Source organism: Nerophis ophidion, linkage group LG03, assembly GCF_033978795.1.
Source record: "Nerophis ophidion isolate RoL-2023_Sa linkage group LG03, RoL_Noph_v1.0, whole genome shotgun sequence".
Taxonomy (NCBI): domain Eukaryota; kingdom Metazoa; phylum Chordata; class Actinopteri; order Syngnathiformes; family Syngnathidae; genus Nerophis; species Nerophis ophidion.
The window spans coordinates 53139466-53163116 of record NC_084613.1 but is presented as its reverse complement, the minus strand read 5'-3'; the positions used below and the strand labels follow the sequence as shown (position 1 = coordinate 53163116).

At 40.3% G+C, this 23651-nt stretch overlaps 1 protein-coding gene across 7 annotated transcripts in view; it reads right to left on the bottom strand.

Moving 5' to 3' along the window:
* ralgapa2 (Ral GTPase activating protein catalytic subunit alpha 2) overlaps nt 1-23651 on the bottom strand; it is a 298534-nt gene that overhangs the window by 15869 nt on the left and 259014 nt on the right. For 5 of the 7 annotated variants that reach the window (XM_061895568.1, XM_061895572.1, XM_061895570.1 and 2 more), the window contains one exon: nt 11159-11280. In XM_061895568.1, the coding sequence (XP_061751552.1) occupies nt 11159-11280 (122 nt within the window). Of the gene's footprint in view, nt 1-2367; nt 2410-3451; nt 3512-11158; nt 11281-23651 lie in introns of all 7 variants that reach the window. The other 2 variants (XM_061895569.1, XM_061895573.1) reach the window with 2 other exon arrangements.

Here is a 23651-nt window from a genome sequence, read left to right as displayed (position 1 = left end):
TTGTTGGGATAGCATCTGGTTGCCTATTTTCTTTCCCTACCCTTTTATTTGCTGCCATTTTTTTGCGAGGCATCTCGAGTTGCAGCGGTTAAAAAGGAACGGCAGATGGCCAAAGTAACAGACACTCAGCAGCACAGTGGACACCGGCAGCATCCAGGGGCTGGCCTTTGGATGAAACGCTGAGTGTGTGCATTGTAAACGACCAAAAGGGGAGGAGTGTGTAAAATGGGGTTGGACGGTGGGTTTCTAAACATTCTCAAATCTGCATATGAATATGAAAAAAGGGACGGGTTCAGTTAAAAATGGGGACCGGCCTCATGGGCAGCTCATATACTGCATTCCTGTATTCTTCATCTACTAATTCCTACAGTAAACACTCATTACATGGTCTGATTGAAATGCCACAAAGCAAAATGATAGACAGGAAAAAGCGTCATTTGTTGTTGATTGCGGTGCAGTTAACCCACTCAGGCTTCCCTATCCATTTAGCGGGCCATTAAAAATGCTGCACTCACAATGTACAGCTTAATGACTGTGGTTGCTGGTGTGATCTTATGCAAGAATGGATTTTCATGGCAAAAAAGTAGTGGTTTACTTGTCCACATGACATCGACAAGGCGGCGTTGTTGGATAGTTCCATGGGACTCGCTCTTAAAAAACTGACATTAACTCTGGGCACCCAGCAAGCCATTGCGAGATAGTTGAAAGGCCGGAACCGTAAAATAGAAAAGTTACTGTGTGGACAGGGCCTCAGGCCATGTCTACACTAAGTCTTTTAACCCCTTAAAACGAATAATTATTTAACCTAAGCCCCGTTTCAGTCATACTAAACCATCGTTTAAGGTCCCCCTCTTCGGACAAATTTTTACTTGGGTAAGTCAGCCGCGTAATTCTTGAATTTTCGGCACTTAGGTTTGTATGGACTCGTTTTTAGTTTACAAAGTGAGTTCGTAGAGGAAGTGACGCCAAAAAGACCACACCCAAACAGGAACTGACATCAGAAAGAAGGCACCACAGCCAGCTTCATAATAAAGTGGTTTCGTAACTCGGAGCTAACCACTGGAAATATGAAGGAAAGTCATGCAGACATGCCCGTGTTTCTCCTTCTTTTACATGTACAAACGCTTATGGAAACATGTATTTCTACTTAGCTAAAACTTTGTCCATTTGTCGAAAGAGAGACAACAAGAATGCAAGCTCCCGTGGATGTGATAAAAAAAGGTAGCTTGTGCTTTGTATTACTTGGCCGTCGAGGAAAACGGCGAATGCATTTGGACTGGCAAAGCAGACTGTATCAGTTATTGTCCGCCACTCGACGTCTAGGTCCAGAGGATATAAAGTCACCAAAAACGAATGGACAGAGAAGGTGAAAGTAAAACAGTGAGGAGTGTCCTGACCAGATATCTAGATCCCTAGTTTGATTGATGTAAAATGTTCTTTATCACATTGTTTACGTGTCTAATAAAGATTTGATTTATTTATGACAGCTCAAGTGTGATTCACTACAATAGGGCCCCAGAGCATACTAGATTCCAGTTAACTGAAATACCACAACACTTAATATTGTTCAGATAAGTTAATTTCAGAACTTGCACACAAAAAAACACTGGAGATGACTATGACGTGTGCATTTTCCACGCATACGTACTAGGTCGCGTTGCACCGGCGGACGGTGGGGACCGGGGGTCTTAAATGGTGGCATTGTTATGTGTGAACACGGATAAGGTTAGGTGTGATTTGGTGTAAATGGGGCCTCAGACCCAGCATTTCCAGCGCCAGCTTTGCCCCTCCTCCGACAGTTTTTTTCAACAGCTAAGGGACAGAACAGAGGGGATGCAAGCAAAAGAAAAAAGTCTTGAAGTGTCCCCCACTGTCCCACTGGTACCCTCTGTGGCAGTTCAAACAAGGCCACATGACAAAGATGTCTTCCAGTACGCCAGGTGTTGGTCTCAGAGTCTGCCTCAGGCAAACAGGCGCTCTCCAACAGGAGGAAAAGCTGGGGGAGGGGGATGCGGATTGAAAAGAATGGAGGAAAGTGTTTGCCGGGGAACAAGATAAAAGGTGCTCCGCATGCAGAAGCAAGGGCCAGAAGTGTAGCCGTATTGTTCATGCTGCTACTTAGTCAGGTGCTAATTGCCGCCACCGCTCTCAATTACCAGCCTGGCCTCGACAGGAGGACACCCACCGAATAAACAGCCTGGTTTCGCTGTCCCCTTCCCTTTGTCAGTGTGATCAGTAAATAAAGATCGGTTAGTAGTGGATGGGGAAAAAGAAGGGGGAGGGTATAACAGCCAAGATGCATGAACGAGCGATGGGTTGTTTGGCCCCTGGACCAAAATGAGCTTGCGCTCTGACCCGGGTGCTTACCTTGATCATATACAGTATTTGGACCATTAAGACATTTTTAATCTAGAAAAAGAAAAAGAGTAAAGCATCATATGAGACAGCAGTGGACAGACACACAAAGTAAGACCTACACTGTTTCAATGTCCATTTCTCTGTTGATGCAATTGTTGATGACTGAAGTACTGATATCAACCAAAGCTCCTCATCCCACCCCCCAGATTGTAAATAATGTAAATAATTCAATGTATATACTATGAGGATTAACTTGTGTGATGACTGTATTATGCTGACAGTATATATTTGTACCATGAATTGCTTAATGTGGACCCCGACTTAAACAAGTTGAAAAACTTATTCGGGTGTTACCATATAGTGGTCAATTGTACGGAATAGGTACTGTACTGTGCAATCTACAAATAAAAGTTTCAATCCATCAATCAAAAAAACAACACTCGCTGAAGTCGCAGAGTGCATGAGACGTACGGGTTAGTTGTCACCGAAACTTCATTCACTGTTAATTGAGAGTCACAGATATTTTAGAGGCCATTTAGGTCTGATGAATCGTGCCATTCACGGAACCTCAAATGTGAGGCAGTTTTGGAACCCGAAGCATTAACGGTAGGCTGTTCACATGGCAACAACAGGCTGGAACACATTACAAAGCAATGCATCTTAACAGCGTTTTAGTGTAAGAGCATATCAGGCCACAGGAGCTCTTCATCTAAAGATGATTTAACATTCGGGTGAATGGAATGTTGATGGACTAACTCATGCAGAAGGACAGGATGCTGGTGAGGACGAGTAGGAGTGTGAAGGTTAATGACTGATTAAGATGGCAAAAAGAGGAAAAGGAGGCAGGGCGCCTCCATCCCTAGTAAAATAGTGAACCACTGCAGGGCCACTTAGCACATTGCATGCAGCATACAGTATGTACTTAGTACTTAGGTGGACCCCTGGTAGGGTTTGATGCTGAAGCATGCAGTGTCCACAGGTATCTAATGGTGGTGGTGGTAAGGCCTGGGGGTGAGCTAAATGAACAAACAGATGTCGTGGGCTGTGGCTGGCTGTCATGCCGAGTGAGGAGGAAGCAAAGCAAGCGTCTTACAGTCCAGTTTGGCCCAGGGGTATTCCATGTCCCAAACCATCCCCGGCCAACGCCTGCACGCTGTCATGAAGCATGGATGACATGTTAGTGGCAGCAATGGGAGGCAGAGCAGCACGGAGGGACACACACAAAAGCAGTTTTAATGTTTCATAATACTAGTTTCTCATGCACAGCGTTATTACAGGGGCAATTTCCACAAATTAAGTAATTAGGTTGATAACTGGGCGAACAATTGTTGCAGTTACTCTTGTTTTTTACCAATTTGGAATTTAGATTTTTCAAATTCAGAAAACAGAAAGTGATTTATATAATTTGTGGAGAAGAGGGCATATTTTCAAAGGATATGTTTGAAGCAGAGGAGAACCTCCATTTGTGAACCCCTCAAGTGTTTGAATCAACCAACCACAGACAGAACAAACGCTTGTCTCAGTCTACCAACGTTTCATCCACCCATTGTGTGCCTTGAGGTGCAGCCATTTTGTGTCTGGCGGCACAGACATTGTGATATTGTTAGCTACTGTGCTAGGAGCTACTTTGTGTGCTTTTTAAATGTTTTAAGCGTTTTTATGGTTTTGCTTGCTCAATGAGTCGAAAGAAAAGCAATGGAAAAACAATGTGTGATTTCAATCATTCAGGAAGTGTCCACAGCATTGTCGACACTGCCTCCCCCCCATACATGTCTCTTTCGCTGCACACCAAGAATATTAACCGACTAGATAAAGTGGATTTTATTTTGTATTATAAATTAATGTTTTGACTTGGCTGTTAAAGTTAAGGAGTTTTGTGATTTCAAACTGAGAGCATCAGAGGGCCAGTGACAGTGTTTGTGTGAGTGTGTAGGACGGCGGCATACGACAACAGTTCAGCCAGCAATGGTTGTTGATTTTGTTGTTAAATAGAAACCTAATAAAGTGATACATTACCCCCTTTGTGACGTTCGTTTGATAAGCAATACTGTATAGCACTTTATATTCTGTTCAAAGAATACACACTTACTAAAATATAGACCTGTCGAGGCTGGAAACCATTATTTATGTTTACTTTTGAGCTTTTTTCAAATAGTCAAAGTTTCGAGACGGATGGGTCTGATTCAACTACCAACCTCAAAGTCAAATCGTCTGATTTTAACCACCTGCTCCCGCATACATTAGGTGTGTGTTGGGAGGAAAAAAATCATTGCGTTTAAAATGTTTTCTTTTAGTTTTAGAAAAAGATTCCTGTCTGTCGACAAATAGTTTTTAGAAATTATGAGATAAATCTTAGTTTCGGTTGTCTCTTCCGCCTCCGTCAGAGCAGTCACCTATTCCTTGTGTGACGTCATGTCTTCAATATCAGCTTGTGCGATCGGGTGCCTCTGAGCATTTGAAATCCCGGTCGGGCTGATTGTCTGAAAATTAGACAAACAGATGGGCCGCCTCACCTAGGAAGTGGCGCTCTGCTTTTGCAAAGGTAATATCCTTCTGCATGTTCACATATTAAAACTTTGTTATGACTTTTACTTCCTCTATTTAGTCAAGTTTAATGTCTTCTTGGCACTGCACGTCAGTGCCAAGGACCTCACAGACTGTGGTTTAGCTTTTTTTGTTAGTGAAAACATTTGCAAATGAGATGTTTATTTTTTCACTTTAATGAAAGACTGTATTCTTTTATAAGTACCTTTAATGAACTTTGGAAGATTTATGTGAATGTAATAGAGCAAATCAATGTGAAGAGACTGACACTTAGTGACCGGTGAACGTCTGATAATCAACGATGGGCAAAATATAACGAATTAGACCAACTATGAAAATCTTCAGTCGAAGACAGCCCTTGTTTACCTTGTTTCTTATGGAGAAATTTGAAACAATATGCAAACTTTTCTATTTTCAAACCCTGTTTGAGAACCGATTAAGTTTGTATATCGAGGATCCACTGTATGTTGTTGTTGGGGTTTTGCACTTATGTTCGTGGGAAGTGGCACTATTTCAGAACTACATATAGCACCTTTCATATGATTTCCTACTACATTCCTTTGATACGTCAGGTATGGTTAACATCAGAGCGCGTTATAACAATTTTATTGGGGTCAGAGGCACATTTAAAAAGCTCTTAATATTTGTCAATTATGGAACATCAGATTGGGGTGAAATATAAATTACCGGACTGAACGAGTTTCCACAGCTGTGATGGTGACTACAGCCTTTGCCCCCTACTGTTAATCATGTTAAACCACCAAGCAAGAGTGAAAACGGTCTACAACTTCTATTAACAGATTAATCTATATCTCCCTGTCTAGCTCTATTACAGTTCTTTAATCGAGTTAGGTGCTGACAATGAAAGAGATGACTAGAGGCATAGGTAGAGGCATGGGCGTGCAGTGTTGTGATGCATTTGACCATTTATTTGCTGGTTTCATTGCATTTAAATACCTCAGCTGCTGTCTCTCAATTTTGTTTTTACTTACAGATTTCAAAACATCAGTGTCTATGCCGTGCTTTATACACTTGTCTCCCTCCAGAAAGTACATTGAGATCTAGTGGAGGAGAAAAGTGCAATCATGTATTGATTTTGGTGAAGCTGTGGATCGATCAGCGCCGGTACAAGTAGGAAGAACAAGATAAGGCACGCTTTGGATTCTATTCATCATGATGTGATAAGAGTCCTGTGATGACATCTGCGAGCTGCTGTTTGCCGGATGGATCCCTTAAGTGTTGGTGAATGATCTCATGGTGACACACAAACGCACATACAGAAACATGCTGGTCTTGACCTACTAAAGGTTTCTATGTAATAAATGATGTGCAAACTTTATAACAAACACTAAATGTGTGCACAGGGTACTGTCTCTCTTTAGTGAGCAAAATAAGCAGCACAATCAATTTAGGTTTAGGGTGTCTGTCTTTAATTCATGATGAAGCAGAATATTTGCTCATTATCAGAACGGCCAAAATACTAGGAAGATAAGGTGCAAATATCATTTTCCTGCACAAGCAGTTTGGTTTACCAAGAATAACACTCAGTTGCAAGCACTACTTTGCGTCTTTAATTAGCATGTCTGAAAAGTACAGTCCGTGCAAACAGACACACGGCCATGATGTGAGAAAGAAGGCAACTGCGCAGTACTTCTGTCCTAAATGTGCTTGTCAACATTTTGGACTGTCAAAAATAAAAATTTCAGATATTGTCTATTCAGCAATTTATAATTTTATAGCAGTTGGGTGGCATAAAGGGTAACTGCACATTTTTCAGAATTTTGCCTATCCTTCACAACCATTATGAAAGACATGAGAATGGATCATTTTTATTTAATGCATTCGAACTCGTAAATAAACGTGAATAACAGCAGTGCCAGTTGGAGGTCCTTTATTTCGCCAATAAAACCCAATGAAAAACCATCCAAAAACAATACTCCATTTACATTTCGTCACTTGAATATTAACCAAGTATCAATGATATTGTTATTATAAGCGCTAACGCAGACAAACTATTAATCGAGGCACCACTATCACCAGTGAGTGTGCTAATGTTGACATGATCGACGGATGAGCTGCTTCCTTGTTTCCTTGCTCGTCAAACTTTATTCTATATCATAAATCATGCCTCTCACCTGGCTAGTAAAATAATGAGTAGGTATTCTGACAAGTTGGTACACTTTGACAGCCAATTGAGACCGGCAAATAGCGAGAACGACACAAAAAGAGGCTTGGTATGACCCCCCTCCTTTTCCTCGTGAGGATTCTGAGTCACTGTTCATCTAAAATGGGAATATAACAAAATTCTATCAGTCGGCATGCGAATGACAGCAGACCTTGCACAGTAAGTGATGTTTTATTATGTATAAAAAAAGCAAATGGTGTAATGCGATTTTGAAATGAATAAACCGTGGATGCTTAATATGATAAAAATACATAAATATGAATTATTATTCATGTTCTTGTTACTACATTACATGTATACTTACAACCTACTCAGTGGCCTAGTGGTTAGAGTGTCCGCCCTGAGATCGGTAGGTTGTGAGTTCAAATCCCGGCCGAGTCATACCAAAGACTATAAAAATGGGACCTGCTTGGCCCCTGAGCATTAAGGGGTGGAATTGGGGGTTAAATCACCATAAATGATTCCCGGGCACGGCACCGCTGCTTCCCACTGCTCCCCTCACCTCCCAGGGGGTGATCAAGGGTGATGGGTCAAATGCAGAGAATAATTTCGCCACACCTAGTGTGTGTGTGACAATCATTGGTACTTTAACTTTTTAACATGTATATTACACCTAAATGGAGGTGTTTGGATATTTTTAAAGTTTTTTTTTCAAGCAGAATAGAGCGACTCCCACAAGCATTCATTCAATATTTAAAATGCATTTTTTTAAAAATCCAATACATCACCTTCTCTTTCAATAATGATTGTGAACGATAGGCAACATTTAAAAAAAGAGCAGTTCCCCTTTAGGGGGTTGATTAAAACAAAATCAATTGATACATTTTTTGAGTCTGCTAATATGTATTGTTTAACGTTTTATTTTTTATATACAACATATTAGTAATAGGGGTGAAACATTTTGTTTTAACAATGATTCGATTTGATATTTGTGGCTGCTGATGTGATTCAGGCACAATCTATTTTTTTAGAACAATAAGATTTGAAACAATTTTGTGGGTCGAAATCAATTCAGTAACTTTTTAGCAAAAAAAAGTCAACCAGTGTGACTGTGAAATACATACTGGATACTGGACACAGCAAGTGTAGTTTCCAATATTCCTGTTATTTTTGAGAAGGGAATTACAAAGCCAAAACCAGTGAAGTGGCACATTCTGTAAATAGCAAATAAAAACAGAATACAATGATTTGCAAATCCCTTTCAACTTATACTCAATTGAATAGACTGCAAAGACAAGATATTTAATGTTTAAACTGAGAAACCTATTATTTTTTTTGCAAATAATCATTAACTTAGAATTTAAAGGCAGCAAGACACTGCAAAAAAGTTAGCACAGGAGGATTTTTACCACTGTGTTACATGGCCTTTCCTTTTAACAACACTCACTAAATGTTTGGGAACTGAGGGGACCAATTTTTGAAGCTTTTCAGGAGGAATTCTTTCCCATTCTTGCTTGATGTACAGCTTTAGTTGTTCAACAGTTGGGGGTCTCCATTGTAGTTTTTTAGGCTTCATATTGCGCCATACATTTTCAATGAGATACAAGTCTGGACTACAAGCAGGCCAGTCTAGTACCCGCACTCTTTTACTACGAAGCCACGCTGGTGTAACACGTGGCTTGGCATTGTTTTGCTGAAATAAGCATGGGCGTCCATGATAACGTCTCTTGGATGACAATATATGTTGCTCCAAAACCTGTATATACTTTTCAGCATCAATGGTGCCTTCACAGATGTGTAAGTTACCCATGCATTGGGCACTAATACAGCCTAATACCATCACAGATGCTGGCTTTTGAACTATGCGCGTAGAACAGTCCGGATGTTTCTTTTCCTCTTTGTTCCGGAAGACACGATGTCAACAGTTTCCAAAAACAATCTGAAATTTGGACTCGTTAGACCATAGAACACTTCTTCACTTTGCATCTGTCCATCTTAGATGAGCTGGGGCCCAGTGAAGCCAGTGGCGTTTCTGGGTGTTGTTGATAAATAGCTTTCGCTTTGCATAGTAGAGTTTTAACTTGCACATACAAATTTAGCGACAAACTGTAGTTATTAACAGTGATTTTCTGAAGTGTTCCTCAGCCCGTGTGGTGATATCCCTGACACAGTGATGTCGGTTTTTCAAGCAGTACCGCCTGAAGGATCTTTCTCTGAACCTTTTGATGATATTACGGACCGTCGATGGTGAAATCCCCAAATTCCTTGCAATAGCTGGTTGAGGAATGTGGTTCTTAATCAATTTGCTCATGCATTTGTTCACAAAGTGGTAAACCTCGCCCCATCCTTGTTTGTGAATGACCGAGCAATTCATGAAAGCTGCTTTTATACCCAATCATGGCACCCACCTGTTTCCAATTAGCCTGTTCACCCGTGGGATGTTCCAAAAAAAGTGATAAGCATTCCTTAACTTTCTCAGTCTTTTTTGCCACTTGTGCCAGCTTTTTTGAAACATGTTGCAGTCATCAAATTCCAAATGAGCTAATATTTGCAAAAAATAAAGTTTTCAAGTTCAAACATTATGTATCTTGTTTTTGCAGTCTATTCAATTGAATATAGGTTGAAAAGGATTTGCAAATCATTGTATTTTGTTTTTATTTACGATATTCACAATGTGCCGACTTCACTGGTTTTGGGTTTTGTATGTATAAATGAATTATAGATACAAACAAGTAAACAACAATGCATTTTCATCCTATTTGAATAAAGTCAGGCAAAAATTGTAAATCAAGTGCCCCCGACATGGTATCTGTACTCCACCCTGGCGTCGTCGATGAAGGACAGCGTCCCAGATGAGATGAGCTGGAGCATGTATCGCGCCCGCATCCCTGTTGATGGTGTTGGCCCCTCGCTTCTTAATTTCTATTGCCTCATTCAACCTTGTCTTCTATTTGTTTCTGACGAAGTTACTTTTCCTTGTCTGTTAGTTGCTTCATGTTGTGTACCGAAAGTCGGTACATCGCCATAACCTGCCCTGCTGTCACTTCTATTGTGTTGGTCGTGTCTTCTGTGGTTAAAGTTGTATTGCGGCTTGATGTTGTTGTGTTGTAGCTTTATCTTTTTGTGTTGTTTTGTTTGTCTTTGTTATGGATTTTGCAATTGTGCTATAGTTGAAAGTTTTTTTGTTGTAATTAATGATATAGTTTAGTCAAGTTTACTTTTGATATAACCTTTCTTTACCATTGTAGCTGTCAGCCTTTTTTTTAATAATGTCACAGATGGGGAAATAGACTTAATGTTGAACATCCTTATTTTTTAAGTATTAATCTTCATCTAAAGTCTGCCATTATTAAATCCAGTGTTTCCCTTATCTAGTATCGATAAAATCGATCGATTCCCTTTTAAAAGAAAAACTTAGATCGATACCTATCAGCTGGAAGGCATACTTTCTGAGCAGAGATATATATACTTGAATTTAAGGAATATAAATCGGTCTATCGATATATTATAAGGTACATACCTAATTATTGACATATTTTCTATGTGAAAACCACTTCTTGGTATATGCATTTTTATTCTTCACAGTTGCATTCAGTGCCACAGCCGGCTCCCAAGAGTGCACTGAAGAAAAGTGGTATCAATGAATGACTGCTTCTGAAATGCCCATGAGAAGTGGTACATGTCTGTCACTTGTTTAAAAACATAACAAAACGTGAAAGGTAGGAGCCTGATGACAGGAAATGATCGATCGTCTCCGTGGTGACGCCATATATAGTACCCGATAAATCCTCATTTAAATAAGACGTTTTATTTGCTCACACCCATTAATAGCTCATCCACAACACGGCCCTAAAAGTGCACGCCATTGTATTGTTTGCACACACTGTGTTATTTAGATCTTAGTAAATCAGGCCCAAAGTGGTTTGAGAAATGTGTTTGAAGTCAGTAGAGAACAAAGCCTTTTGCAGCAGTAAAGGTGGACAAAGAAAGGCAAATACAGAGAGATGATGACAATAGGTGTGCTCGTTTAAGACGAGCGGTAAGAAATTAACATGAAGGAAAAATATATATGACGGGGGAAAAGAGGGGATATAATGGCGATAGATAGAAAGGAAGAAAGTAATTCCTCACCTGTCCCACTTGTTGTATAGCCTGGGGAGGGAGAGAACACCTGCGAGGCAAAGTCTTCAAATGTCATGACCTCTCTGTGATTCTGGACAATGGCCTCCAAGTAGAGCGCCCTTTCTTCGTAGCTGGTTAACTCTTGTTAAGGGATAGAACACTAGGTAGCACAAAAACAGCAAAACAGTCAACAGTAAAGCATGCAATTCCTATCTATATTTTCTGAGGCAATCCTTAAAATGCCCTACTAGAAACCATATAATTAGAAAATAAATTACCTAAAACCCTTTCACCCCATTTCCAAATCCTACTTGTGAAAATTACTGCATTCTGTTGCGAAAATAAAGCATCTTCATATCTGCTGCATGTCACGTTTTGCAGTTTTCTTTCTGCTGGTTCGGCTCAATTGCACTCAAGCAGTGGTAAACTGCAAAAGCCAAGCCGCATTGAACACATCCAACAATGACGGAGGGTTTCCCCTGTATTTACTGCTTGGAATGTGGCTGTTGGCCATCCAGGAGGAGACAGAGGGCAGAAAAAAACTGTCCGCTGCAGTGGAGATTGTGAAGTATAATAATATTGCAAGGTTCTGTAAGAGAGGAAGCTCCTGTTATGATGTGTGTTTGTGTTACAGCAAAGGAGCTTGGAGATGAGTAGGTACTGTGCATTGAACATGGAGTGTGTTAAAGCTGAAATTTCCCATTGTTCAGTCCCTCCCATAATACAGAATGCTTTGAATTTCAATTTACAGAATCTACATGAAGTTTATCATGCTGTAATTGTCTACATGCTTGCTGGTCAGAAGGTTGCTGCTCTGTCGTCAACAGGTTGCAGACATTCTCCATTTATGTTTTACACTTGGAAAACGATTGTCCATCTTAAATATTAATTTATGGTCCAACACAATTACCTCTGTACGTTAAGAACATTGGTGAATTGTTTAGAGCAATCTATAGGGCTATTTTTTGTTGGTAAATGAGAGATAATTATAGATTATCATCACACTTCAACATCTCTAACATGTAAATGCCGCCTCTTTGCTAGGTCAGCATTGCAAATGATATGTTCTTAAAGGGGAACATTATCACCAAACCTATGCAAGCGTCAATATATACCTTGATGTTGCAGAAAAAAGACCATGTATTTTTTTAACCGATTTCCGAACTCTAAATGGGTGAATTCTGGCAAATTAAACGCCTTTCTGTTTATTGGTCTTTTAGCGATAACGTCAGAACGTGACGTCACCGAGGTAATACACCCGCCATATTCATTTTCACATTACAAACACCGGGTCTCAGCTCTGTTATTTTCCGTTTTTTCGACTATTTTTTGGAACCTTGGAGACATCATGCCTCGTCGGTGTGTTGTCGGAGGGTGTAACAACACTAACAGGGAGGGATTCAAGTTGCACTACTGGCAAGAAATCTGCCGCCAGACCCCCATTGAATGTACCAGAGTGTCTTCACATTTGACCGGCGATGCTAAGACAGACATGGCACAGAGCTGTATGGATAACCTGCAGATCCATTTGCAACGATTAAGTCAACGAAATCACAAAGGTGAATTTTGTTGATGTTGTTGACTTATGTGCTAATCAGACATATTTGGTCAAGGCATGACTACCAGCTAATCGATGCTAACATGCTATGCTAATCGATGCTAACATGCTATTTACGCTAGCTGTATGTACATTTGAAACTAGATAACCACATTTAATGCAAAACAAACATTTATTAATCGATGGATTTAAGTTGCTCCAGTGTCACAAGATGTGAAAGTCCTGATCGTTTGGTCTGCACATTTTACCGGGGATGCTAATAAGGCAGCCATGCTATGGGCCACTTTATTAGGTACACCCACGGTGGCCGAATAGCGTCAATAGCTATTCGCTCTACAGCTTCAATTTCTTCGTCAATTTTGTTTTCGCTATGTGCCTCCATACTCCGACCATCTGTTTCAATACATGCGTAATCTGTTGAATCGCTTAAGACGCTGAAATCCGAGTCTGAATCCGAGCTAATGTCGCTATATCTTGCTGTGGTAACCGCTTTGTTGTTTGTATTGGCAGCCCTGTATGACGTCACAGGGAAATGGATAGTCGTTTCGAAGATAGCGGAAATAAGGCACTTTAAAGCTTAATTTAGGGATATTCTGGGACCGGTAAAATTTTGAAAAAAACTTCAAAAAATACAACAAGCCACTGGGAACTGATTTTTATTGTTTTTAACCCTTTTGAAATTGTGATAATGTTCCCCTTTAATTGTCATACGCAGAACATATGAATGTTAAATATATATAAATATATATATATATATATATATATATATATATATATATATATATATATATATATATATATATATATATATATATATATATACATGAAATCTAGCAAGTGAAGAAGTTGGCGTATTGCTAAGTTTTATATACTTCATTACCCAGAGGGCTTAGCGCCGTAAACAGGAACCAATAATAATTCTAACCTACGCGGGAGGATGACAATGGCGCCATTTGACCACGAAAGACTTGATATTATATTGATATCATTTTCTTTCCTGCTTTGTCTACAGAAGAAACTAAATTTGATTGGCGTAAACAACGCTTATTGGCCTAAATGTGCGGGGAAGTTGTGGGCATCAGACAAAGTTGCAAGCCTGTGCATAATTCACAGGGACTGGCTGAATTTGCATCAATTGGCGCGATCGAGCAATCACGAATTCCTGGAGGGACATTTTGTAGTCCACAACAATAACCAAAGAAACCCAGAAAATTCTTGCAGGGAAGGCTTTATGTTGATGTGTGCTTGCGCATGCACATGGGGCTCACTCAGTATCACTAGTACTGATGTTGCTCGTAAATAACATTAGATGATACTAGTAGCAATACCCGCGCTAATTTAGGATAATTTATTCCTAAAGTGACAATTTTCCAGGGGTAGTTCTATCAGGCAGAAGAAAGTGAACCAAAAAAGAAAACCAGGGGAAAAAAAAGAAAACAACAAAACCAAATATGGACCCATCAGTCATGCCACATTGCCCAAAATGTGCACACTGCCTCTAAAATTGTAGTAAAAAATAAAGAGTACATCACAATTGGGTGTGATGCTCTTAACAATCTCCTCTCCCCCTCTTTAATAGAACTCCTGCTGTAGGCAACACGTCTACAACCACCTCGCCTGATACGCTGCCCGCCACTTCCCTGTGTCATCAGGGGGAAAATTGAAGCCATTTGAAATTCAGAGTGACAAGCACCAACTGGAGCCTGGGCAGCCAGCATGCAGGATGGAGGGCCGTAATGGAAATGGGAAGGAAAGTCCAAATAAATAAATAGGCCTGCAAAATGGCTGTGGGTGACGGTAGAAAACAGTCTGACAGCCATTATCATGTCATTACGGAAGATGCAGCGTGCCAAGTCTGTTGTGGAATGGAAGCAGGGGCTTGGTAAAAATATGCTAAAGAAGACTACTGAAGTAAAAAGGTCTCTGTGATGGCACTTTCAGTACACAACCATCCATGTGTGACAATAACTCGTTATCATCACTGCAGTCTGTTTGCTGCTATTGACGACCCATTACAATCACATTCTCAGTGAAAAACATACAGTTCAACAACCTTCCCCCTCATTCCATTATGACAGCCCAGCGTGGAGCGGTGCAGGGCGGCAGCTAACGCCAAAGATGAACCAGGTTGAGCGGAGATAGGTTGGACCAGACTGAGAAGATTCGGCCTGGGTTAGATAGATAGGACGAGACGGTGGCTGGGCAGGAGGCCTGCAGTGGGCACATGCCGCCACAGCGGGGGCCAACGCGGCCATGACCAATGGCTTAGAGGAAACCATAGCGAAGTGGGGTTGACGGGCAGCTGAGCCGGGGCACTCCAGCAGGTATGATGGCCAAGATGCTCACAGGACGGACAGAGGGTAGCGGACAAGTGACGACAAAGGCAGGGGTAAAATACAAAAATGGTTCATAGGTTTAATTATTGTTGACCCTGTGAGCAAAACAATGTCTATAAGGTAAAATATTGAGAGTGAAATTATGTTTTTTTAAAAGTGGCATAATTATTGGTGCATCCAATCCATAAAGAACTCAATACCATGTAAAAACCCTCCAATGCTCTTCATAGGTCTTCTTAGTCATGTCACTGCTTTCTGTCACAAGCTGGAAACAGTGTTGGACAAAGAGGGCATCCCAGGCTCTGCTGCCATGGCAACCTGGGTCACAGCTCTGTTTGGTGGGTCGTTTGGAGGGTTTTATAGATGACTAAAAAGGGAAATTATGTTTGTGAAAGTGTGAACAATGTGCCCAGTTGGGCGATGAGTGGAAGACAAATACACGCAAAGAAAGGAGTAAATGAAAAGAAATGAGACAAGTTTAAATGAAGCCAACAAATGGAGGGGGAGGAAAGATGAGGAGAGACAGAGAACCTCAGCACAGCGTGGGTCAACAGAGCCATATGGCCGTCCATTATCAGAGATGCAGATGACTGCAGGCCTGTTATTGAGATTCCTAGAGCAAATATTGACTCCAGCTGGAGGCGCTCTTCTCCAACTCTGACACATGCCTCTTTTGCAATACTTCCTTCCGCTGCCCTCTATCCAAGTTAGACAAATGGATTACATTAGATGAGCAACTTTCAAGAATAAAACAAAAGGCAAGATAGTGTAGAATCATCAGAAGGCTAAATACATGACAGGGGAACGAGGGAGAGAGGGACACAGCGAGCGAGGGTGACTAATGAAAGCTGCTTTGCAGAAGAGTGGACATGAGAGCCGTAATCAGCTCACTTAAGTAAATGTACAACCCGATCTGTGAGTAAAAAATTGTGGCACAGACATCAGACCTGATGCATAGTAGGGGGGTAATCTTGCCTTCTCTAGCTTGCATGATGCGTTCTCTTTCTGTTTGTCTCTAATTACTAAGGCAGTGGTACAGCTTGTTCCTCTACATATGCAGTCGTTGCTGCGACCATGTGGTAACTTAATCAAGGGACACATCCAGAACAGTGATGTAAAGATTAAATGCATGCAAGAACCCTTAATCTACACTCAATTATTGATTTAGGGGAAGATATCATTTGACTCATGAAATTTCACTGCAGTGCTAAATACTGAATATATCGTCAATAGGTTAATATGGATTATTAACTCCGCCGGGGGTTATGTAATTGTTGCCATTAGTTTGTCTATTAGTAAGTTAGAGGTAGTAATGTATCGATTAGATTATTTAATTAATTGAGCAGTCATTTAAAACACATTTCCAAGGATCTATGTGTATTTGTTTAAACCCACATTCAAAACATTAACATTTCACTTTTAACATGTGTGCATTGTCCATCCATTTTCTACCGCTTATTCCCTACGGGGTCGTGGGGGACGCTGGAGCCTATTTCAGCTACATCTGGCCTGAAGGCGGCGTACACCCTGGACAAGTCACCACCTCGTCACAGGGCCAACACAGATGGACAGACAACATTCACACTCACATTCACACACTAGGGCCAATTTAGTGTTGCCAATCAACCTATCCCCAGTTGCATGTCTTTGGAGGTGGGAGGAAGCCGGAGTGCCCGGATGGAACCCACACAGTCAGGGGAAGGACATGCAAACTCCACACAGAAAGATCCCGAGCGCAGGATCGAACCCAGGACCTTTGTATTGTGAGGCGGACGCACTAACCCCTCCTCCCACCTTGCTGCCCATATGTGCATTAATAATAATAAAAAAATCCCCAACTCACAGCTCACGGCACACAGGCACCACTGCTGTCATGTGCGCTCTATTGCAGCGGACCTGCAACAACTCTGTCTGCGTATTTAAAGTTAAAGGCACATTGTGCGGTCCAAATTGTATGAATGTTTTATTAGTTACACTCTTTAAACGATTAATCAAAGCAATAAAATATAAATCAACATTTAAATGGTAAATGGGTTGTACTTGTATAGCGCTTTTCTACCTTAAAGGTTCTCAAAGCGCTTTGACACTATTTCCACATTCACCCATTCACACACTGATGGCAGGAACTGCCATGCAAGGCCCTAACCACGGACCATCAGGAGCAAGGGTGAAGTGTCTTGCTCAAGTACACAACAGATGTGACTAGGTTGGTAGAAGGTGGGGATCGAACCAGGAACCGTCAGGTTGTTGGCACGGCCACTCTCCCAACCGCGTCACGCCGTCCCCATTTATTTCAAATTTAATTAATCAATTAACTGTTGCAGCCCAAATCATACCTAAAAAAGTTTGGGGCGTTTTTTTTTTTTTAAACTTTCATGTAATGTCCAAAATGGAAGAAGAAACAACTAATTAGATTTTGGACCTGATCCGGATCATTTATACAACAGTACCATAGGTTCACGTTATGACCCTTAGCTTCAGTGTGTGTATGCTGGTGACCCTGCAGAGTCATAAAAAAATGGATAACTTTGTGAACTATTAAGAGCTTCAAAAATTAGGAGTGGATATTCATCCAACTGTTAGGAAAGGCTCGAAATATGACAAGTAACAAATACATTTTGAGGCTGATTTGGATCATTTCTACTGCGTTACTTAACATTTACATTGCAAGCTTCCAATTCGGTGTGTGTGTATGCTAGAGGACTTGTTTCCACCAAGAGAGACAAAGACAGTGGATTACTGACAGGAGATTTTACTCCGTTTCTTTCATTCCGCTATACATAGCTCAAATAGTTATGGGTGTGTTTCCATCGAACTTTCAGGAAATGTCCTGAATGGCAGAAGAAACAAGTGATTACATTTTGGTGCAGCTGCGGATCTCCGTCTAGAATTAGGACTTTGTTTACTATTGGGAAGTAGGCCTTGGCAGAGGTCCGCTCTCATCCAAGTGCTTTCCTAATGGTAAGGATGATTCAGACAAATAAAAAAGGGATTCTATGTATATGTGGATTATATATTTTGGATACAGATGAATAAATCAAAGAGGTACCTTCTACATATACAATATATATATTATCAAGACCCACAAAATACAATCAGTTTGAGTTAGGGATGTCCGATAATATCGGCCTGCCGATACTATCGGCTGATAAACGCTTTAAAATGTAATAACGGAAATTATCGGTATCGGTTTCAAAAAATAACATTTTGGACTTTTTAAAATGCCACTGTGTACACGAACATAAGCAGAAGTACAGAGCGCCAATAAACCTTAAAGGCACTGCCTTTGTGTGCCGGCCCAATCACATGATATCTACGGCTTTTCACACACACAAGTGAATGCAACATATACTTGCTCAACAGCCATACAGGTCACACTGAGGGTGGCCGTATAAACAACTTTAAGACTGTTACAAATATGCGACACACTGTGAACCTACACCTATCAAGAATGACAAACACATTTCGGGGGAACATCCGCACCATAACACAACAGAACAAACTTGCAGCACTAACTCTTCCGGGACGCTACAATATACACCCCCCCCCCAACCCCGTCCACCTCAACCTCCTCATGCTCTCTCAAGGAGAGCATGTCCCAAAATACAAGCTGCTGTTTTGAAGCATGTTAAAAAAAATATTGCACTTTGTGCCATGTTGGCATTTTTTCCATAATTTGAGTTGATTTTTTGGGGAAAACCTTGTTACATTGTTTAATGCATCCAGCGGGGCATCACAACAAAATTAGGCATAATAATGTGTTAATTCCACGATTGTATATATCGGAATCGGTAATTAAGAGTTGGACAATATCGGACATCTCTAGTTTGATTTGCTGGTTACAGCCAAGCCGTGCACTTAATTTTGTCTCAATTGCTTTATGATGTAATCTTTCAAAAATTACACATAACTGAAATAATTCCAACATAATTTCAACAGTGAATCTATTATACCAGGGGTGCCGGAATGGATGCTGACTATAGGCCAGGGGTAGGTAATCTATGGCTCTAAAGCCAGATGTGGCTCTTTTGATGACTGCATCTGGCTCTCAGATAAATCTTAGCTGGCATTGCTTAACACGATAAGTCAGTTTTTTCAACCTTTTTTGAGTCAAAACACATTTTTTTTCATTGAAAAAATTCTGAGGCGCACCACCAGCAGAAAAAAAAATAAAAAATTAAACTCAGTAGCCGATATTGACAAAAAAAAATTGTTCTCGCAATACCTCTTGTCTCTATGTAGGTGTACTGTCAAGCCGTAACTTATTTTGAGTTTTTTCGGTGTTTTCCTGTGTGACTTGCGCTCCTATTTTGGTGGCTTTTCTTCTTTTGTTGGTATTTTCCTGTATCAGTTTCATGTCCTCCTTGAATGCTATTCATCGCACCTGCTTTGTTTTTACAATCAAGACTATTTTAGTTGTGCGGACGCACTCCTTCTTTGTGTGGACATTGTTGATTCTCATGCAATGTACAGATGTACTTTGTGGACGCCGTCTGCTCCGCACACTGTAAGTCTTTGCTGTCGTCCAACATTCTGTTTTTGTTTACTTTGCAGCCAGTTCAGTTTTAGTTTTGTTTTGCTTCAATGCCTTTTCTTAGCTGCACTCGCCTTTTGTTTATTTTTAGTTTAAGTGTTGGATACCTTTTTACCTACATGCTGCCTTCCGCATATTGTGATCACGACATACCATGTTCCCGATATCTACAAAAGCAATTAGCTACCTGCTGCCACCTACTGATATGGAAGAGTATTACACGCTTACTCTGCCGAGCTCTAGACAGCACAGACACTCAGTAACAGCACCTTTTTTGATTATAGTTACAGATTTGCAAAAAATATTATCAACCCAATTACGTGAAATTAAATAATCTCTCCCACGACACACCAGACTGTATATCTCACGGCATACTATAGTGTGCTGCGGCACAGTGGTTGACAAACACAGCGATAAGTAATGAATAATTCCGCTGGTAATCAAAGTGTTAAAAATAACGTTCAAAATATAAAACATTCTCATGCATTTTAATCCATCCATCCGTTTTTTACCGTTCCTGTTCAAGAAGTCGCATTAATGGTAAGAACTGTTTTAATCATTAGCTTCAGAATAACAATGTTATTAAAAAGAAGAAGATACTTATTATATTCTTAAAATGTTGGTCTTAATTAAAAATGCACACATTTATTTGTATTCAGTGTTAAAAATTATTATATGGCTATCTCGGAAATACATTTTATAATATTTTGCTTTCATGGCTCTCTCAGCCAAAAAGTTTCCCGACCCCTGCTATATACTGTAAATAGTTAATGAATTAGTATATTTTTTTGGTGCGGTCCAAAGATAGTTTTTTTCACATAACAGCCCCAGTGCATTGTCCCTATTTCTTGTCAGTAAAATGTCACAGCATCGGAAAATTGTAAGCAAAGAAAACGTAAAACCAAAACGTAATGTTTATATGAAATACATTACAAGAGTATTATGTCAAAGCTCATGTAACCACAAGACTGCATGTGACACAAATACAGGGCAACTTTGGGACTAATGTATCATTTTCCTGAGTTCATTGCAGCAAACAGCATATCATGCGTGGTCTTTGAAGAAGACGGTTATGGAAGTGGCACAATGATCCACATGCTGAGCATGCAATGTGACGTCAAGACAACCTGATTTGATCGATTCCATCCAGGTTGATACTTTACTATGTAACTAGTTAGAATTTAATTTAATTGGGGAAATGACTTTATGGTAAGTTTGTACTATGCCTGATGATTTATGGCTGGAATTTTACTGTAAGTGACAGTGAACCCGCCAAACATGTACACAACCACAGAGGTCAATTATGCACACATCATGCAGCTTAAATGGACAAAGAAATATAGGAGGACACCTTCATAGGGATATGGGTCAACATACGTGCGTATGCATATGCATCTATGCTATGTGCATGTATGTGTGCAGCCCAGATGGCAGGACGGGGTATTTGCGAGAAAGCAGGGGTCAAGCATCTTTGTCGATCAAAGCCAAGGTCAGGTCAGCTGCAGTGGCCCATGTTCAAGGTGAATGAAGGCCTCAGATGGCTCTTCATTAGCAGGCGGCTTTATATCTGCTGGACCCCATCAGGACCGACCATCATCACCATCTCCCTCTTTTTTAGCCTTACGCCCACAGGGACCTGTCCAAAGGGATCCATTTTGTACGACTCCCCGAAAAGTAGCCGCCTAATACACATGCACGCACACACAAAAAAACCAAAACACAGCATATTCCCCCAAAAGCCAATGTTGACCTATGATCTGGTTTCTCCCTGGAGAGCTTCCTAACCATGCAGCCTCAGTCTTTGTGCTCCTCAGTTGCCCTGCTGACAGGTCTCATGCAACCACTGACACACACAGCCTTCGAACACACCGAGCTGGTCCACACATCTTCTCATAGAACAATAATTTATTTACATTGACATTGCTTAGCTCAAATAGATCACGTGGTGATTAAGTGTAGAAACTCCAAAATGAGGTTACAATGCAGCCATAAATGTAGTACTCAGCTAAACATTTCCACTGGATAAATTAAATAAAAAGTAATTAAAACACAGTATGGTGAGGGCACATATGTACAATGAGACATATAATAATAAAGGTGGACTTTGATTTACAACATTCCCTGGTTACAAACATGATGCCATAAATTAATTAAAAACTTGATTTACGTCCCATAACAAGAGATATGGTGGTGAACTAGTTAGAGCTTGTTTCGCCTGTATGCGCCTGTGTGTGTTGTGCATGAGGCAGCTGCAGCTCAGGTGTGCTTCACACTGAGAAAGAATAGTTCACTTTTCTCCCTTGATTATCTCTCCTAAGTGTGAGGCAGACTCTACTGGGGGAAGCTCTCAAAATAAAAGGAAAGTTAAATACAAAGTAAAGTTAAATATTAGGGGTGTGGAAAAAAATCGATTCGAATACGAATCGTGATTCTCACGTTGTGCGATTCAGAATCGATTCTCATTTTTGTAAAAATCGATTTTTAATTTTTTTTTTTAAATTATTATTATTTTTTTAATCAATCTAACAAACCAATACACAGCAATACCATAACAATGCAATCCAATTCCAAAACCAAACCTGACCCAACAACACTCAGAACTGCAATAAACAGAGCAATTGAGGAGCCACAAACACGACACAGAAAAAAACAAAACTAGTGAAACAAAAATGAATACTATCAACAACTGTATAAATATTATTTATAATTTCAGCATAGCAGTGATTAAAAATCCCTCATTGACATTATCATTAGACATTTATAAAAATAAAAACCAAAGAACAATAGTGTCACAGTGGCTTACACTTGCATCGCATCTCATAAGCTTGACAACACACTGTGTCCAATGTTTTCACAAAGATAAAATAAGTCATATTTTTGGTTCGTTTAATAGTTAAAACAAATTTACATTATTGCAATCAGTTGATAAAACATTGTCAAACATTGTTATATTAAAAGGTTTTTTTTTTAAATCTACTACTCTGCTAGCATGTCAAATACAAATACGGCTGAAATCCTATGTATTGAATGAATACAGAATCGTTTTGAATCGGAAAAATATCGTTTTTGAATCGAAAATCGCATTGAATCGAAAAAATATCGATTTATAATCGAATTGCGACCCCAAGAATCGATATTGAATCGAATCGTGGGACACACAAAGATTCCCAGCCCTTTAAGATATTGTAAAACGCTCGGTGGACAAATCAACATTGGCTACAAGCTGCTAAAACGCCACAACCCCCGAAGAAGACATTAAGAGACGCTATTATTGTCCTGAATGACTGCCGGTAGTCACCTAGATAATAAGTATTAGGGCGTGCTATGAAGCCATTGGCTTTGTCGCCTTCTACAACATTAACGATCTGATTGTCAGTCCAGAAAGATGTGTGTGGCTTCCGCAGATACATGCACACGACTCTTAGTAATATGCGCCACGCTGTGAAGCCACACCAATTAAGAACGACAAACACATTTCGGGAGAACATCCTCACAGTAACACAACATAAACGCAACACAACAAATACCCATAATCCTTTGTATTCATGACACTTCCTGACTATTTTATACACCCCGCTAGGGTGGACGGCGGGTGGATGACGACTTTGGTTCTGCGGATGCGGATGATATAATTGCCTATCCGCGCATCTCTAGTAGGAGTGAACATTTTTTATTTTCAAATTAATCGTGATTCTTATTCGTGACAATTCTTATTCGTGACAATTCTCAATCTCTTAAAAAAAAAAATCCCAAAATGTTTTTTTCCACTCTGTCCTACCTCGCCACTCAGGCAAATCATATTGTTGATGTAGATGCCCATATCTACTCTATCAATTTACTTAAAAAAAAAGAGAAGTGTTGGATACATCTCCATTTCCATTTTCTACCGCTTATTCCCTTCGGGGTTGCCAGGGGTGCTGGAGCCTATCTCAGCTACAATCGGGCGGAAGGTGGGGTACACCCTGGACAAGTCGTCACCGCATCACAGGGCCAACACAGATAGACAGACAACATTCACACTCACATTCACACACGAGGGCCAATTTAGTGTTGCCAATAAACCTATCCCCAGGT